Raw genomic sequence first — 13,787 nt, forward strand, 5'->3', positions numbered from 1 at the left:
TGTGATCAAATTTGCAAAGAGATCGGGAAGCATCTGGCGCACAAAAAACGCCACACTAAAGCTCAGGCTGAATTCATGCGAGATTCAACAACACCTTTTGATGCAGGAGGCCAAATTTGCTAGAGACTTGCAAAAAGTTATTTTATTACCAAGAATGGAGCAGTTCAAGTGGTCCATTTTTACTTCAAGATTGTGTGCATATAATGAGACATTCGCTTTTCTCAGAGACCGAAAATAAAAATGTGGCAAGAATGCTAAAGACCGTACAATAGTATGACACGGACTTGCAGGAAGGAGTGATGAAGACATTGCATCATCCTTTTACAGATTTCTAATTCTCAACCAGGACGTTGAAAACATCCTTATCTGGCTGGACAACTGCAGTGGTCAAAATAAAAATTAGACAATATATTCAATGTTTTTATGTGCTATAAACGACAGCAAGATATTGTTGACAAGCTTGTGCCTTTAATGCCCTTGAGCTTTGTGGGAGGACATGCCCACTGAACCTAAATGCAGTGACTTGGCAAACACCGGAAAAGAAATTACATTTTGATTTTTTAATGACTTTTTACCAGATTTATTTTTCTGTACGATTGTATTCAAATATTATTTTTCATAGAATTAAAATATGACACAAGAAACAATGTCCTCTATAATTTATGAGTTGATAGCAATACTGAAGAGACAATAGTCTGAGTGAGGTAATGTTATAGACCTAAGTGACTGTTTACTGCTTATGTTTACATGTGTGACTTCTTGCTAAGTTGGTGAATTGGCTTTTGTGTCAGATATATAAAGGCCACTTCAACCAAAGTAAAAGAGTTTCCTAATTTTACATACAAATAGATGTTCACCCTGTGTCGTATATTTCATATGATGTCCTTAATTACAATCATTGATGACAGAGCATCTATGTGACCATCTGCGAGTTGGTGCATATGACATATGAGACGTTCTGTCATAAATGCATGTGATAAATAACCCCAACTACAACAAAAAGTTGATACCCCTCTAAAATGCTTAATTGTGATTCAAATATCTAATAATTTTCATGAAAAGTGTGGTTAAATGAAATCAAAGAATATCATAGTTACATAATATTATGCATTATTATTAACATTTATTGCAACTACAATTGCATATCCACTCTCATTATAAGTATAAGCGTGATAATTAAATTTTATGTAAAAAGTGAATATTGTCCTGTCCTTAACATAATATTAAAGGCCTACAATATTACTTAAACTTTTATCACCTACATCAAAAGATTATGAGTAGGCAGTCTAACTTTTGACCAAAAGGCCTTAAAGTATTTTTTCTTTCTTTACAAAGGAGGCTGCAGTTTCTTTGTTAATGAGACCTTGTACCGTAGTTATTTGGTTATGCAGTTTACACATGAGGCTAATGCAGGACTGCCAAGTGGCCCTAAACATCCTCCACCACTATGTGAAACTATTTATAAATGATAAATTGGTGGACTTATTAGTCGAGGAGACAAACCGCTATGCCGATCAGTGGATATGAGGCCACACTGACTACCTCCTCCAAAAAAGTTTTCACGTGTCCACCAGTGGATTAGACAAGGAGTAACATCTTGCCAGGTGATGTATGCATTTATTGCGGTGTCCTTGAACATGGGAAAATAAAAAAGCCAACCCTTGAGTCATATTGGGATATCACAAACCCCAGTCAGCACACACCCTGGTTCATCGAGCACTTCAACCGGGATCGTTTTTGTCTCATCCTAAAGTTCCTGCACATGAACGACAACGAGAATATCCCCCCAATGGACAGCCCTGATCACCGCACCTATAAGATTCAACCTGTAGTTGACCACATGACCAGGTGCTTCAGGTCCAATTACTCGCCCCATCAATCTCTCTCCATCGACAAAAGCATGGTTGGCTACAAAGGCCGTATCCCTCACCTTCGGCAGTACATGCCCAACAAGCATCATGCTCGTTTCGGGATAAAGTTGTGGTGCCTGTGCGATGCTAAATCGGCATACACTTTGTACTTCGAAGTGTACAAGGGGGCAGCAGATCCCAGGGATCACGACGCAGAGGGCCTCACGTATCGTCTGGTCATACGGATAATGGAGCAGTCTCATCGTGGCCACCACCTTGGGCTGGATAATTATTTTACATCTCCTGCCTTATTTCAAGACCTGTTCCACGCTCACACTACAGAAAACGGGCACAGTGGGAAAAAATCGAAAGGAGCTGCCTAGGTCATGTACAGAGGCAAAGCTTGCCAACAAGCAAGTTCTCGAATGCAGAAAGGGCAACCTCCTGTGTACGGCGTACAAGGACGGTAGCAAAATGCCTCGTCGCGCAGTACAACGCAGCAATGGGAGGTGTGGGTATGAGCAATTCCCGCTTGTACACCTACCTTGCAGAATGTCGGACGATGAAGTGGACCCTGAAAGTCCTCTTCTCCCTCATCGGCCGGGCTGTCCTCAACGCATTTATCCTCTATGAAGAAAATGCCATCGCCCCAAACCTCGACCGTTACAAATTTACTGTCGCTGTAGTGGAAACCATGGTGGGCACGTACAGGCCGCCCAACAAGCTAAAACAGTAACGACGCTCTGCAGCAGAGATCGCCCAAACCTGCAACATCGTGCAGCCCCCAGCTGATACTATCACCCCTGGTCCCTCTGGATATCGCTTGGAGAGGCGCCCACCGAACAAAAAACGGGATTGTGTCAACAAGCACGACAAGTGGGTTAGATCCTGATTCAATTGCCCGAGATGCAACGTCGGCTTGTGTGCGGTCTGCTACGCGCCGTACCATGAGGAGAAGGGTCTCCAGCACTACTAAAATGTGAGTTTTTATGAAATTTTTTGTACATAGTTGTCAAATAATGTTCACCGATCCATTCTAGCATATAGGAAACAATCTAGAACTATTTCTATTCATTTTTGGAGAAATTAAAACTAATGGGTATCTTTTTTTTTCGTTGCATTTTTTTTTCTTCAGTTTCAAAAAATTCCAAAAAATTTATTTTTGAAGTAATCTTGAAAAATATATTTGCATATCATTTTATATTTTATAATCTTTCCTAAAATGTATAGTTATAGGGGTATTAGCTAACACATAAAACCACTGTAGAGGTTTTAGTGATGGACATGGCCTAATCTTTATTTCCTTTAAATTTTAACTCACTTTTCCCATACTGTATAACCACATTTACTGAGCGGTAAGAGGGAAGAATGGAAAGGAGACAAGAAAGAGGCAGTATTGCTAGGTGGAAAAATATGAGGAGGGATTAGCAGGAAACAAAGTGTTTTGAAAAATTTGCAATCAAGAACAATGAAGCTCTACCTTTCTTACATCATACCAGTGTTTGATAGTGTTAATAAACAATTTCAATAAGAGGTCCCTCTGGTACACAAGCAGCAGAGATTGATGTCACGGTTAATCAGGGACCTCTTTACCATGTTTTAGGCTTGATATCTCCTGGTGGTGTAAGATATTTTGTATGAAAGAAAGAGTGAAAAAAATATCCTCTTTTAAGAAACCTGGTTAAAGCCCTTCTGTCAATATTGTGTTGCCCTTTAGTAGAAACATCCTTCAATATTATGGATGACGTCCTGGAGGCAGACAGGAACAGAATGACATCTTTTAACTATGAGGCACTAGCAATGATTAAATCTCATTTCATTGCACATAAAGAGACAAGTCCACCGTCGAAATAAGCAGCTCAATGAAAGCAGATGTAGCTACTGCTTATTCAAGGTACAAGTTTCAACAAAATCCCAGTGAGAAGAAAAGTTGTGCCTTGATGAACACAGGAGTGAATGTGCCAGTAGTAGTAGTAATAATAATCATTCGAGTAGCAGCTGCATTGTTAGTGCTGAAGCCAGTTTTGTTACTACCAATATAAATAGCTACAAAAGAAAACAAGCTTCAATGGACCCTTTCTTTTCCAAGAAGCCTAAGCTGCAATATATTTAAAATAGCACAGATAGACAGTATAGTATATCCTAATTTGAGTAAGATTGAACTGAGATTTTAGAGGTGTAGTTCAATGAAGTAACACTAAAGGATATGTTTATATAGGATGGTTCATGACAAATTTGAAATTGTGTGGTGTTCAGTGCGAGTTTTATTATTTTTCTTTATTTTTCTTTTGTGATTGTGACATTGTTATTAATGGCTCATACTAACATTCATTGTGACAGTATTGATAAGTATCAAGGGTTCCCGCTCACATATGCGAGACCTGTCAGGCCTGTAAATTCTCAGCCATTTGGCTGATTTCAGACTTTTGCATGATTTTCCAGAAACAGACTTTTAATCTCAGCCTTGATACCTATTTTTGTTATTTTAAACGCAAAACAAACGAATCTCTCCCCCCCCCCCCGTTTACTTCTCATCTTATTTCGTTTTATTTTCTCTCTATTGTTCTATATTATAATATATTGCCATACGTCATATCGGGAAAACCCGAAAATAAGTTAATTTCGTTCCCTGGATTTTACCATTCGTGATCTCGTGCTGAACCACGGAAGCTGATCTACTGGTCTGAAATCAGCTAATATTTTATTATAGTTATAGAGTGGCTGATTTCACTGGGATTTCAGCCACTGTGACCTCACCAGGCCATAACCCGACTCTGCCAAGGTTGCGCATTGAATCATGGGACGGTGTGAAAGTGAGAGTTGCGGTTCTGGTAAAACTTTGTTTACAAACATTTCCAAGTAATCCTGCCCAGTTTTTGACTTTATCCATCTTTGATGATCAGAATTTCATTCTAAAGGAGTAAGCTCACAACTATATCGTTCTATTATCTTACAATTTTCAAGTGTTTATACATTGATACGATCTTTATTCATTAAAATGCCTGAGACTTTCGGCGACCGCAATGCCGATATTAAGGCAATCGACGCGTCTGTGCAAAACCGTTTTAAGTGGTCGTGGCTTGAAGAGAAGGATTTGCAAGGGAATTTTCTTTCGGATTACATAAGAAAAATTCCTGAAGCTGGACTTTGTTATTGTTTAATTTGTAAACGGCGTCTGAGTTACGGTGGTCGAGGCAAAGCATACCTTACTCGCCATGCCCAATCTTTGTATCACAAGCTTGTCTTTGATGAAATGAAAGGAAACCAGACCCTTCCAGCTGTGTTTCAGACGTTCAGTAGACTGGATGGAGGAGCTGCAGTTGCTCAACCAGGACTGAGTCGACCATATGGTGCTGCACCAAATGTACCAGAGTCATGTGAGTATTTCATACCATTCCTTTTAAAAACAAAGCAAAACAATTTTCAGTTTCAATGTATTAAATGGTCGCGTTTGTGGCAGTGAAAATGTAAACAAATACTTATAACCAACACAATCTTGAGTGTTCAGATATTTTCTAGTGAGATTAATAGTGAGTAGTTTTCAACTTGAGACTGGCAAGAAAAACAGTAAATATTGATGAAATGTCATCCGCAACCCTCTCATATGAATTTTTAAATGGTTGTTGCTTGCCTTATCCTTCATTTTTTTTTTTTTGGAAGGGGGGTTGTTTTTTATCTGGGGTCCTACTCTGTGTGTGGGTGTGTGTGTGTGTGAGAGAGAGAGAGAGAGAGAGAGAGAGAGAGAGAGAGAGAGAGAGAGAGAGAGAGAGAGAGAGAGAGAGAGAGAGAGAGAGAGAGAGAGAGAGAGAGCGAGAGAGAGAGATTCCAATAGTAAGTTTTCATTTAATATTATAACTTCGCGCTTTCTTTCTAGTGACAAATCTAATGTCTTTTTGAAAACTTTGTTTTCATTGACAGTAGCTGCACAATCTGTTCAAGAAATTCAACTTCCAAAGCCCCCAAGCATGAAGGACAGGATTTCCAACCAAGAGGCCATGGTCTGTTCTTTCATCGCTGAGCATTCCCTGCCTTTGTCTACTGCACCTCATTTGATTGAGTTTGCTCAAACTCTTTCCCAGGACCATAAGGCATTGCATTCTCTATCAATGGAGCGTCAGACTGCCACTTACAAAATGAAGTATGGGTTGCATGAGTTGGAGAAAAAACGTCTTGTCAAGAAGCTTCAGAGTTGCCCCTTTAGTATGAATCTTGATGAGAGCACTACCAAGCACGGCAAGAAAAGAGTTTTGAATGTTTTAGTTTGTTTTTTTGATGAGGCATTGGAAAGAAGTGTAACGCATCTGTACATGTCAAAGGAAATGAAAGTTGTAAACGCTGAGACAGTCTTCAACACAGTAACCCAGAGTTTGCTTGAGGACAAAATTCGTTTTTCAACTTGATGTCTATCTTGTCAGACAGTGCAGCATATATGAGAGGATGTAACAGTGGCTTTTTTAAAAGAATGAAGGATTCCTATGAACCTCATCTTTTAGATATTGATGGAGATGTTTGTCACCACCTTCACAATATTTCAAAATTATTTTCATCTTCCATCGATGAAGGAAACCATTTGACAAAATTATTGGATGATTTATTTTATGACTTTTCATCAAGCCCTGATTTGAGGGAGGAATTTTTTTCTTTATGTAAAATAATCAATGTTAAAGGCCTTGTTCCAAAGGAGAGAGCTGGTCATCGCTGGATGTCTTTATTTGATTGTGCAGAAAGGCTGGACAAGATGGAACAATTTCTGACTGTTTTTTATTATTCTTGGCTGTCGAAAGACGACAAGGACATTTATAAAGATTTTATTGTTTCAATTTTCACTGAGATGAAAGTTAGCTCAGCTGATAGGCAGAAAATTTTCAGTGTATTAAGAAAATTAAAAAGTAAAAATTTAACGCAAGCAGGAAAAGCAAGGAAGCTTCGTATTTGGCACAAGCTGTTTGTTGACCGGACAAGACACTGTTTCTAAAGTATATTGTACTGTCAATTTTTCCTTTGTTTAAGAATGTTATTTTATCTTTGGAACAAAAAGTTCCCACCATTCACCTACTGTACGACAAACAACAGGCCTCGAAGTGGGCCGGGAAAACCGGGAAAAGCCGGGAACTTTATTTTGAAATTTCCCGACCGGGAAAAGCCGGGAAAATCGGTGAAAATTGTCTTGGGCCTGGAAAAAGCCGTGAGAAAAATTTAGGTGAACAACAACCCAACATGTATTCTTCCGCGTAATCATTACCCAACCTGTGAACGATCGGCTTAGAGCATGGCAGCAGCCTCTTATGGTTTCCTCACACTACTATGTTATGACGATCGACCCAATCAGCAAAGTCCGGTCCGCATTCGTAGAGTACACAGACTATTACCATGTTTCCTGTGCATGACGTAATTATAGTGGTTTAGAGTCATCGCTGAAACACTGGAAGACGGCAATGGGATAGTTGCATCAGTTGTTGAATAAATTATCCAGGCATGGTTGATAAGTAAGTCCTCCAAAATTTTTCATACTTTGTGGATAAAGTGACTACAAGTGGAGCTCTGTCCTCCTTTTCCATGGACAGAGATCGGTTAGATGTGTTTTTTTATACACACCTTGGGTGTAATAATGAGTTTGGTAGACTGTGGAAAGTGATTAAAACACTCCTTCTCCTCTCACATGGACAGGCTACAGTGGAGCGAGGATTTTCTGTCAATAAGGAGATAGAAGATCCAAATTTGGCTGAAAGAACCCTTGTTGCCAGACGCCTCGTTGTTGACTCTATTCGTCAGGCAGGAGGTCTTGACAATATACATGTCACCCCGGCCATGTTGGTATCTGCTAGTAGTGCGCACAAGCAATACCAGATATACCTAGACGAACAGCGCAAGAAAGAAAAAGAGAAGACAAGAGGAGTGAAGAGAGTGAATTTGGTAGAGGAGATAGATGGGCTGAAATCTAAAAAAGCTGCACTAGAAACAGATATTAAAGCCCTTTCAGCCAGTGCTGATGAGTATGCCAAGCAGGCTGAAGAGCAAAGGAAAATATCTTTCATTACTCATTCAAATAGTCTTAGAAAAACAATGAGAGAAAAGGAGACAGAGAAGGAAAAGGTGGAGAAACAGCTTGATGAAAAGCTGCTTGAAATGAAGCAGTGTTAACATTGTAAATGAAAATGTGATGTAAATAGTGTAATTATAGTCTGTATAGAGGATTTTTATTTTTCAATTTACATTTTTGTGTATACTGTGCTGATTTCTATTTTTGGATTCTGGACAATGGACAATGGATTACAAACTTTCTTTTAATCTTAAATTGATATATACCAATTTGGACATTACTGCTCCTAGAGATTTAAACAGATATTCAACATAAACAACACTGTGAGTACTTGTACACATTTTATTATTCAATAAGCCATTTCTTTTAGAATTTGAAAGCTTTGTCGAATCAAGGTATTAGTATTTCTTTTATTTATAATAGGGTTTCCCACATATACTAGTATGTCCCTCATCGAACACACTACTGGTAGTGGTAACTGGTCTAGAATTGATGAATATGCTTGAAAATTACTACCTTAAAATTTTCCCTAGAGCCTGGAAAAAAACCAGGAAAAAACCGGGAAAAAGCAGGGAAAAATATTTTCCTGAATCACTTCTAGGCCTGAAACAAGTAGAGATATTTTCAACATTTTTGAAATACTTTGTCAAGCCAGAATTTATTAGAGAGTCAGGAAGGAGACTATCTCAGTTAGATTTGACAAGAAATGATATTTTTTTACCTCTTGATTTGATTTTTGTTGGCCAATGCAAGAATGTACTTTCACGCATGCCATCTTCTGATGCGAACTCTTGGAAGCAGAATATTTTAATTACATACAAGAAAGTTGCGTTGTACATGCAAAATAAACTACCACTCAGCAATCCATTACTTCGACTATTATCACTGTTGGATCCACGGGCATTTGGTCAAACAGAAACCTGCAGCATCCTACACAAATTACCTGACCATTTCCCCACCATACATGCCCCGAATTTCAACCAAGAGATTATAAATTTACAGTCAGATCTGGATATCACTCCCAGTGACTGTGAATTGGATGTGTGGTGGGCCAATGTGTTTAGGCTGAAAAAATATCCTGATGTTCAAAAGATCATGTCAGCCTGCCTGTCAGTTTTCAGAGGACCAAGAGTGGAGCAGTCATTCAGCATGATGAATACCATTATCAGAGAAAATTCCTCCTCCATGGTCATTCCAACGTATGAGGTCATTCAGTTTATAAAATATCAGCTCATGACTTGCTCCAAAACCTCTCTTCAACTCTACAAGCGTCCTGACCCTGCCTTTTCACCAGTAGATCCTTCCCTGGCGTTCCACATGCAGACAGCTGCCTCCAGACAGAGAGAACCTTTAAAGAGGAAGGGTGATGCCCTAGCTGAGCCCACATCAAAGAAGTCATAGATATGGTGTGCATGTTATTCCCCAACTCCCTGTGTCAGTATTGTGTCATCAAATTGTAAGTAGATTTAGATATTCGTTATGAACTCTGTATTATTATCTAATCAATACATCCATTTTATATAAATCAGCAGGATTTTATGTTACGTTTTATTTATGATTTTTTTTTTTTGGGGGGGGGGGGGGGGGGGGGGGGGTCATGCGAACATATGGCTGACATTTTTCAGCCTTTTCGCAAATTGTGCATTTACAGGGCCGACCTGTGGTGTTGATAGCTTAGGCTCATAGTGCTGATGACTGTGTAGTGACAATTGCAAATCATATTGGTTTGCTCCATCCTACTTAGATCTACTGAGATGCCTAGATCTTCTTGCTGTTATGATGGATAAATAGTTGTTTTTTAAAGTAAATTAACAAGGTTAAATAATGTTTTTAAGCCATCAATAACTTTAGATTTGAAAACAAAGAAAATTGCTACATTTCGAAGTTGCAGGATTTTTCACGTTCCTTCACAGGCCTTGCAGGTTTTTTGTTGACGAAACTGAATACCATTAGACATACAAAACACATGCCACCACATCATACAATATGGCATGCGGAAGGGGGAAGTGGTAAGAATGGAAGGGGAAAGCAATTGTCTACACAATGTACCCCTTGTAAAATTATCTCCAGACTCCATAGCTATCCGGTGCTTGACACCGGAAACAATCAACCCCACAGATCCTGAACACAACACACAATTTAACACAGGCGATTGAAAAAAAAAAAAGTATGGTGTTTTCAGGTGTCGCAACACAATTCCTTCATTAGTGTGTCAATATATTGTGATAAATCCTCAGGGTCTGATTGTTTAGGGTCAGACAAGCACTTAAGATGGCTATGTCTGAGACTGAGCTTAAATGTAGATCACATTACAAGGCGGCAAACAAAACGAAAATGAAAAGTGAGTTGTTGATAGTGGTGCTCATGAAAATAAATGATTCCATGGGTATCAAATACAACTCACAGTAATTAACTTTCTTTTTGCGATCATTGTCTTGTTTTATGAAATGATTTTAAACATTTATTTTTGGTCAGTTTCAGGCTGTAAGGTCATGTAGGCTATGGCACAACGCAGCTTTCTCTCACTCTCTTTCTTCATGTCAGTGTACGGGGCCAAATCTCAGTTTCCTAAGACAATGAAGGGCATGATTTGGAAATTCTGTCCTTGTTCGTTGAACCCGTGAATTTGTCAAATGCGTGTTTGACAAACGTGTGTTGCATGACACCTCAGAGATGCAACATGAAGAGACAAGTCAGTTTCATTGACTGCATTGTATAGGCTACTGGGTCTATCATATTAAGAATTCAGGAAGAGCTGCCAGAATGAACATAACCGTTTGCTGCTTTTTTTCTCCTATTTTTTTTTTTCATAACTAAGAAAGAGTCTGGCTTGTTTTTGAGTTTTTCCTTAGTTTTTGAACATCTTTAAACTTTTGAAACAGTTTTTCTTTCTGTCTTTTAAATTTGGCAGATCTACTATTAGTTTCAGGATCACTGTTTTCTGAATCACTGTTACTGTTGGTGGTATTGCCAGATGAAGATGAGTCTCCAGATGATGAAACTGAAACAGTTTCAACGTTGGTTGCTGAAAGGATAGCCAAATTTGAACAGCTTTCTCTTCTATTTGCAGTAGATTCATTGTTTTCAGTGGCATTAAAATTTGTAACTTCATCTGAAACAATTGTGTTTTTAGCAGTCTCTGATTGGCCACAGGTGCTTTGATCTCTCCATGGATCTAATTCATCTGATAAATCACTTTCTAACTCTAAGACTGAAGTGTTTCTACGCCTTTTTGCAGGAGTTATTTCATCATCACTATCTGACCGACCCTCAGCATTGTACTCAATATTAGACTGACATTCATTAGGTACGGAAAACCCAAATTTAGATTATATAATTGTTGTCTTTAAGTTGCATTCAATAGGTAGAACTTTTTTTCCTGATTAAAATGGTATAAAAATTATTAAAATTGGTTAAAAAGTTAAAAAGATATGTTATTTCAAAATTTGTAGAAAATCGCCCAAATTTGGGCTGCTTTGAAAGCAACCTTTTGTCCGTTTTCAAAATGCCGTATTTTCATAAATATTCAAGCCAGACCTCTGTAACTTTCTAACAATACACATCTTTTTATAAACAATATGTGTATTTTTTTCCTGAGCTCAACTCTAAGTAAAAAAGAAATAATTTGCCCCCAAAGTAGCTGACAAAGCCAAAATTGTCAATTTCAACACGAAGTTTCGAAATATCAGCGATTGTGCCCCTTGCCTGAGCCGGCGTATGAGTGAAGTGAATACGGCAAATGTTGTAGTTGTAGTTTCGTTTTCAGTTGGCTGGTGAACGCAAAGCTATAAATCTTGCTTTCGTATACATCATTTTAAAGCTGAGATTTTAAACTTTCTTTTGATACCAGAATCGTCCAAATTTTCAAATTTTTCTTAATTTTTTTATCAATTTAAAGTTTTTAACTTCAAACTTCAAACTTTGAAAAAGATCATAAAAATGCGAATCTGGTATCGAATGAAAGCTTGTTCAATTTTCTTTCTGATGCAGCCATTGGCGTTACTATTAATAGCGCTGACGCGAACAGCCGAGCGGAAGAGAAAGATGACCGTCAGTTACGGTGTTCGAGTAGCGGAGCGCCGGTTCAAAAATCGGAGTTTAACCCTCTTCTTCAACTCAAAGCCATAAAATAACGGCAAATCCTATGAAAAAAGCATAAACATTTTTTAAAAGATGAAGATTTGAGATTTAATCTGATACCAAACACGTTTTATTTGACGGACTGAAAATGAGAAAAAGAGAGTGACGATTTGAGTTGAAATTCTCGGTTTGCCAATAAAGCCATGACTCGATAAGAGGGTTTGCCGTACCTACATTCATTATTGCCATCATCTAAACATGTTGCCACAGAACATTGCTCCTCTTCACCAATGACTGAAAACTTTTTACTCTTAATCAAATTGGAATTTTCCTTCTTATCCTTTTTTATCTCTGAAGGGGTCAAAACATCATCACTGTCATCATCAGAGCTTGAAAACGATTTTATCCTCCTTTTAAAGTTTTTAATGCGACTTGACTGACACTTTCGATTCTGTTTTTCAGATGAAAAAAAAAGAAAGAGGGGAAATAGCATTAGCATAATAAAACAATCCCCCTTTCAAATGGGAAGAGAGTCGATGAAATTGAATATCAATAATTGTTGTATGAAGTCAGTGACTATTCAGTAGAGGGTACAGTTCAGTGTTTTCTCTTGTAATAAAGACAAACTGTGTTAAACGTGGATGACAATGGTTCAAAACTCTAGTCCTTTCAGTTGTACATTACCCTTCTTCAATCAATGATCACCTGGCTATAAGTACAACCAAATATTATAAGAACATTAAAAAATATGTCAAGCTGAAGACTTGCAATGCCTGATTGGAAAATTTGCTTCCCATGGCCTGCAGAAGGTGTTTCAAAAATGCATTAAGTGAGGTACATATTGTAAATACTAATATAATATATACTCTTTATTTCTTGAATGTAATACATAACAAGGTTAAAGTCAATAAAACACACTAGATCTGAAATCATCTACTTTGACAGGCCCATTTTTGTCAATTTTCATCTTTTATCTACAAATAAGTGTCATACATCATTTTTAAGCTTGAAATATGAGGATTCAGAATTTGTAAAAATTATGAGCAGGAGACGATTATGTAACTTTAAAAAAGTAGGTCAATCAACGGTGACCCCGATTAACATGGAAATGCAAAATTAAAAGAAATATTAACAATCTTAAGTGACAAATAACTCAAAATACACGTACACAGGTCCACTTTTTAAAATAAATAACAAACAGAATATTTTTTGTACTTTGTATTGAAACTAACTTTATTATACAACAAGGGGGATAATTACATGAGACAAATAACGAAAAAATATTTTTTGTAGTATTTTAAACTTTCATTTCAACTTTGAAAAAAAAAATGGGTCCTTGTTTTCAATTGTATTGTCCAAACGGGTGACAACAACCCAGGAATAGGTGTCTGGAGGGTCCTCTTTTACTAATCACACACTCTGCTCTGCACATATGCATAATTAAATTGTCCCGCTATTCCTTGGGAGAACTGCACGGTGAAACTCCCTCTCCTCCAGTACCTGGTATAAAAGTAAAAGCAATATATAAAGACATAGTTGATGACAAGAGCACTGCTTTAAGCATATTTGAGTTCCACTGCTTTAAACATATTTGATTACTCTCTTGAGAAAATAAGGCTTATAATTGCGCATAAGAAAGGTGTTTTTAAGAACAAATACTCACACTTATAACTGTTGTTTGCTACACCACACAGGTTCAAGTGTCGGATATGAAATGATTTAGCATATGAATCTAATAAAAAGATATATATAAATAAGTCTAAAATCTGATTACAAATTTTTTTTCTGGAACATTTTGGCAAGTCATACAGCATTTT

General features: G+C 37.6%; 1 protein-coding gene across 4 annotated transcripts in view; it reads right to left on the reverse strand.

Annotated features, from left to right (window-relative positions):
- LOC144966046 (uncharacterized) overlaps positions 1-13,787 on the reverse strand; it is a 55,335-nt gene that overhangs the window by 22,979 nt on the left and 18,569 nt on the right. For 2 of the 4 annotated variants that reach the window (XM_078902050.1, XM_078902048.1), the window contains exon 4: positions 12,201-12,421. In XM_078902050.1, coding sequence (XP_078758176.1) covers positions 12,201-12,421 — 221 coding nt within the window. Of the gene's footprint in view, positions 1-10,294; positions 12,422-13,787 lie in introns of all 4 variants that reach the window. The other 2 variants (XR_013644147.1, XM_078902049.1) reach the window with 2 other exon arrangements.

Source organism: Berghia stephanieae, chromosome 2 (assembly GCF_034508935.2).
Source record: "Berghia stephanieae isolate SIO BIC M18660-M18661 chromosome 2, UCSD_Bste_1.3, whole genome shotgun sequence".
NCBI lineage: Eukaryota > Metazoa > Mollusca > Gastropoda > Nudibranchia > Aeolidiidae > Berghia > Berghia stephanieae.